The sequence below is a fragment of the Radiomyces spectabilis genome (genome assembly GCF_025331425.1).
Source record: "Radiomyces spectabilis strain NRRL 2753 chromosome Unknown BYT42scaffold_4, whole genome shotgun sequence".
In the NCBI taxonomy this organism is placed as follows: Eukaryota; Fungi; Mucoromycota; class Mucoromycetes; order Mucorales; family Radiomycetaceae; genus Radiomyces; species Radiomyces spectabilis.
Genome location: NW_026251929.1, coordinates 447,927 through 454,014, shown reverse-complemented (window position 1 = coordinate 454,014; position 6,088 = coordinate 447,927). Strand labels below are relative to the sequence as shown.

The 6,088-nt window shown below is 44.5% G+C and overlaps 2 protein-coding genes across 2 annotated transcripts; both read left to right on the top strand.

Moving 5' to 3' along the window:
- The first annotated feature begins 400 nt into the window (after positions 1-400).
- BYT42DRAFT_562231 (uncharacterized protein) lies at positions 401-3,275 on the top strand. The gene has a single exon (XM_051567451.1). It carries the CDS (start codon positions 413-415, stop codon positions 3,008-3,010), a length of 2,598 nt encoding a protein of 865 aa, XP_051425045.1. The 5' UTR covers positions 401-412; the 3' UTR covers positions 3,011-3,275.
- Positions 3,276-3,744: 469 nt separating this feature from the next.
- Positions 3,745-5,583, top strand: BYT42DRAFT_562229 (concanavalin A-like lectin/glucanase domain-containing protein). The gene is made up of 4 exons (XM_051567450.1): positions 3,745-4,047; positions 4,151-4,371; positions 4,454-4,535; positions 4,623-5,583. Exons 1-4 carry the CDS (start codon positions 3,840-3,842, stop codon positions 5,171-5,173), a joined length of 1,062 nt encoding a protein of 353 aa, XP_051425044.1. The 5' UTR covers positions 3,745-3,839; the 3' UTR covers positions 5,174-5,583.
- Positions 5,584-6,088: the final 505 nt, after the last annotated feature.

The following is a 6,088-nucleotide window of genomic DNA, read 5'->3' as shown; positions in this document are numbered from 1 at the left end:
CAAAATGACCCCTTCACCAAATCCAGTGATGATTACAAGCATGCACCATCTCTTTTCTTTTTTTGATTTTATTTCAAACCCTTTCGACTATTTTTTTGGCTATACTTCTTCTTTTCTCCATTTGGCGAGCTTTTAAAAACAGAAAAAAGGTGACTCATTCTTTATGGCAGGATGCCGCGCTTTCGGGTAGGTTTTTTTTATGTCACGAAACTCTCTGTCTGAAACGGAGTTGGAATACGACAACAAATTGAAAGGGAAAATTCTGTGGTGATATAAGAAACTAACCAATGAAAACGCATGACTCAGAAGAGATGATTTTGTGTTACGCTGGGTTTCTCACACCGCGTTCGATAACGATATATAATAACGGAATGCCTCATTTTCCCACCATTCCCGTTTTCCACCTCTTTACATGCCTTTTGATACTATTGACCGTAGCTTTAAACGTATTCGAGCTGATATACTCCCCCATGAAGAAGGCTTATTAGATCATTCATGGTCGTTCCATCCTACCGATCCTTTTGAATTGTCCTCCGATTACACCCCCAATAATAAATTAATCAAGGATCCACATGTCCCTCTCGTCCAAGACCGACTGTTCAAAGCGCATACTTCTTCATTCGACGTAGATATCAATGCCATCTTACCTTCTTCTTTTGTCGACGGCGCAGCCGCCCCCGTCACGACGGCCCATCCACCCATTCACATAAATTACCCTGCGTCTGAAACACTGGCCGAATTTGGCGATGTCTCGAGCGCAGAGGATCACATGTCTCCGTCTTCAACAATGTCATGGTCCGTTTGGGACGACGGGTCAGAAAATACAAGTACGGTTGCTTGCACGACGCCACTTCACACGCCCACATCGCTGATCCCACCGCCTTCGAATTCGATCGGTTTCCCGCTTGAATCACCTCCGTCCGTCCAATCGTCGCTGCCCGACGCCAGTGGGGTGGCCGATGTACTCTCGAAATTTAAGCTTTCTTATACCGATTTTGGCCTGAATATGGAAGCTCGCATTTGCAACCTCTCTGATTTGCGTTCGCTTGTCGAAGCTTTTAGCAAACTATGTTGTGCCACATCTCCAAATGAATCGCAAGACACCCCTTCGTCGTGTACGAACCATGCCAAAGGATCGCATGTGGTCCTTTATAGAAATAAGAATTCAAAAACCAAACCCGTCAACTTTTTCGCTTCGGCTTCCCGGTTAGGCCAAATTCTGAATCCTGCATCGAAACACGGCGAAATGAGCCTTGGACAAATCGCCGACTGTTGCATCGATACCTATTTCACCTGCTGGGTGCGTCACACCCCCATTCTACGAAAAGACGAATTTTTAGCGTGGTATCGATCACATGAAGCGCCCACTGAGACTCTCATTGTCAACGCTATCTGTTCATTCGTTTTCCGTCACATGGTGACACATCATTCCCAGGCCAGTTTCAGTCATTTCCTAGCGGATCAGGATCGACTGCAAGAACAGGAAGAATTTTTCTTTGACCGAGCGCGTGAGCTGCTGGCTCAGTCTTTTGATACACCCGACCGGTTTACGGTGATTGCGTTGTTGTTCATGGGCACCCGATCCGAGTCCAGTCGCAGACACCACTACACGGGAATGGCCGTCTCCACCTTGTTGGAACTCGAGATTTACCCACGCATGGTCGGAGATGAAGACGACTCGTTTGACAAAGAAATGGACACTCGCCTCTGGTGGTTTGCCTGGGCCACCGACTTTTACCTGTACTCGGCGGGATCGCCCAAGAATACGCCTCGTACACGTACTACTAAACCCATTGATTTTCCACGCATTTTCGAACAAGACATCGACTACACCGAATACGGGGTCTTGGCACTGACCCAATGTTTGCGATTGTGGCGCATTCAAGCCGACATTATTTCGACCCTTTACGAACAAGAATCGGACATGACGGCTGACCAGCTGATTGAACACGACCAACAACTGCTGACTTACTATGAATCGCTGCCGACGTACCTGCATTTCAAAGACAATGTCAGCTACACTAATCAAGAACTCTTCCTGGCTTGCGCTCGTGTCAACCTGGAATACAACGCTACGCGAGTCATTCTCCACAAGTTATTTATCCCCGAAGTCAACGATTCCAAGCCTAGTGTGACCTCGCTCAAATCGTTGAACGTATGCTTACAGACCGCTCTCACCCAGCTCCGATTACTTAGTCTCTGCAACCACAGCAGCATTGCCCGATGCGCCTTTGACCGTGACGAACTGTGGCGGGCGGCCGAAATCGTTTCAATGACAATGGATATTTGCCGCACCTGCACGTCTCCTTCCGATCAGGCCGTGATTTTTGACGGTGTCGACCGCAAAGAATACGACAATGGTCTCGTCAAAACCCTGGAAGTGCTTCGAGAAACACGCGATTATCAAGCGCGAAGCAAAAATATGCTGCAAGTCGCCGACTGGTTAGAAGTCGAGATTCGACGACATCAGCTGCATTCGTATAATGCGACGAGCACGGCACATGCATCGCCAGCCGTTCAGACGACCCACACCCCATCTGCGGACACTTGTTCACTACCTTTGAAACCACGGATGAGCAACCAAGTACGCGAACCCATGATGGGTTCCAGTTTCCTCCCACCGCCGTTCCAACGACCACCGCCACCACAGCAGCCTCAAAAAGAGTCGCATAATTTGACGCCATCTGGATCAATGCTGTCTGTGATCTCCTTCCCTACCCTCCGTTCCCCGAAAAAACCGTCCATGCCATCTTTACATTTCCAAAATCAGTTCTGCGATATGAGCAAATCGAATTCTCCCAGCGAACGTGGTCCCATGTTCTCACCATCACCTCCATTCATCCAATTCAATACCTACACCCCTTCCGAACCGCCTCGTCCAGCCCAAGAACCACGATCCAATGATTCTCAGCCCTCTTCTCATCATCAAAAGACACAGGCTCGATTCCGATATTTCAATCCACGCAAGATGAACAAGTTCCTCTTCATTGATGAACATCCCACGCTGTGATTCATATGCCTCTTTCTCTTTTTTTTTTTCGTAAACTCATACCGTATATCCCCCTTTCTCGATTTCCCTCTTTATTTTTTTCTTCCTCGTCACACCGTCCTGATCATTTTTTTTCCTCTTTTACTATGTTTTTTTGTTATTCAAAATGTTTAGTACTAGTATTTGTTTGTCATTTCATGTATGTTAGTGTAGCACGATCATTAATATCTTATTGTCATTTTTGTAACCTCTGTTTTTTTTTATTAAAAGAAAGAGCCTTTTCTAATTTATCGTTTCTTTACTATTTTTTTCATCGCAGTTTCTCACAACAAAAAAATCACTAGAGAAGAAGAAAAGCGATATGATTGGTTTATCTGCATATACCAAAAAAAAAATTAAGGGGGGGTGGGTTTAAATGGGAAAAAAAGTGCTTTTTGTTTTGGAAAAAATGATGCAGCGTAGTGCGCGGCAACCAAATAAGGAAAGACAAAAGCAACATTATGTGTGCCTGTACTGGGAAGAACCATGGTTTTAATAGTAGATATAAACAACACAATTGTGGAATACATTGCTAACCTTCTGAAAGTGAAAACAAAAAGTAGGCGTAGTGATGTTGCGGACATCAACCATTTTTTTTCATTATCTCATATAGAAGAAGCTTACATTTTTTCACCGTGACGTTTGAACTCCCGTTTATCTCCGCCACTCACCCCAATGTTCCGTTCGCCTCTTTTTTTTTTCCCTTTGCTGCTTCCCTTTTCTCTCTTTTTCTTTTTTCGTTGGTATTCCTCTTTTTCTCACCCACTTTATTTAATTCGGCCACTGTCCCCGCAATCTCATCTTTGCAATCATGCTAAGCGCCTATGCTTGGATTTTTATAACGGGAATTATCGTCTTCTTTGTGGCTATTGTCATTCTCTTGTTTTTCACCGGTTCCCCCATTGAACTTCCGTTGCATGGAGGTGCCGACGCCGATTTTGATGAATGGCCCGTAGAAACAGAAGAACTGATTGCCGCTTTACCAGAAGATGCAAGATTAAGCTACGAAAGAGCAAAGAGTGAGTAGATTGACGTTATCCCACAGCTTTTTATAAAGCTTGGGAAAAAAAAAGGAAGACAAAACATGGAAAAAGATACTGAACGAGCTATCGGGATATATAGCTTGGCAAGAACGTCATCCTCCGGACAGTATTCCCACCGACATTACGCCTCCGCAACAAATGATTATTCAAGAGAAAGGCGTATCTGCTTTCGAGTTTGAATGGGAACCGGAGACGAATTGCTTTGTTGCTGGTCGCACAGAAATTCAATTCTTGCATGGTGAATGTTGCGTGCAGACCAATTTGCCACTGCCGAGAAATCAAGAAGTATATTATTGGGAGGTAAAAAAAAATGCAGACTGTGTATCATTGGGAAAAAAGGAGTCCAATTTAAGGATGCTCATCTTGCGTTTTCTTTTTACAGGCCAAAATGTTTGAAAAACCGCACACCACGACAGTATCGGTAGGCGTGGCCACTAAACCGTATCCTAGCTGGCGCTTACCAGGTCAGTACAAATATCCTTCGCTCACTGTCTAATGTCGATGCCACTGTACTTAACAATGTGTTCTCTCGTTTTCTTTCTTTTTTGAAGGCTGGAGTCGTTATTCTATTGGTTACTTTTCTGATAATGGGTGCAAATACTTTAGTTCTCCGTTTAACGGGAAGCCGTACGGCATGCCCTTTAATCATGGCGATGTGATTGGGGTGGGTTATCGCCATCGAACGGGAACAGTTTTTTTTACTCGTAATGGACGCAAACTGGAGGACGCTTACACCGGTCTTCGATGGAATTTGTTTCCGACAATTGGCGCCAATGGACCTTGTCAAATTCACGTTAATTTGGGACAGATGGGATTCGTTTTCGTGGAAGCCAATGTGAAAAAGTGGGGATTGGCTCCCTCACAAGGAACTCGTGCACCGCCACCTGCTTACGGATCCGAAAACGATACCATTCTTTTGGCAGCAGGTATGTCGTCTGCCACCACGAGGGACGAAGGTGATGCTGTTTTAATTTCAATGGATGACGACGTCAATACGGTCACCGAACCTCCACCTTACACGTCGCCTCAACTTGCCCAGTCCAATCAGTCCCCTTCCTCCGATCGACGCTCTGGTCCGGAAACCCAGACATTGCTCGATTAAGAAAAAGAAAACGTATCCCATTCACCCAATACCCCCCCGTCCACTTATTTTTCCCCTTTTCTTATCCATTCTCGTCAATTTGTAACTCTCCATTATGTATCACATTGAAGCTTCTTGTATATAATATATGTGTCGTCATTCTTTCTCTCTTTTCTTCACAGAAATCCGATCTGCTCTTATCATTGTCTAATGGAAGTGATGGGAATGTGCGGAGAAAATAAGCATATGTGAGCGAGTTGCCAGCAATGATACCGTATTAAAAAAAAGTACAGGTTTTTCGTAGTGTATTGGCGCTCTACTTTCGCTACAAATGAGGGATTTTTCTAAAAATCATTCGTGGGACATTATTCTATGTATACAATCAATGATAAAGAGATCTGTTTATTTCTGCCGATCTTCCGCGTTGTAACTTAACTCAACGATACAATCTCCAATGAACCGGCTACCTAGGCCCCTTAGTTCGATGGATCTGGAATCGAATTTGTACGCAAGCAGGATACATCGACAACGGAAGACGAGAGTCGTTGACCCATCTATACGATACTACAGAGACATGTGAATGTAACAACATATCAGCACATATATGCTGATCGGTCAAGGTATATCAGTAACTTCAACATGTTTTCGTACCTGGGACGACCCAAGCATGTTCTATTTGAAGAAAACTAATTTACTTCAACTATTTCAACTGTGGAGATCCTAACATAATAACGAACAGTGATGTGCATGGTTGCTTCTATTGTGACCAACAATTCAATCAACAGAAACGTTACAAACGCGCGCTGTTTTTCACCAACCTCATCCATCTCCATCTTTGCTCTGGTGGCTCCTATTTCCATCATTCGTCGGCTGCTAGTGTGGTCTCTTTTCGTGTGTCCCGGTGTGATGGACGAAATAATGATGAAATGTTTTGAG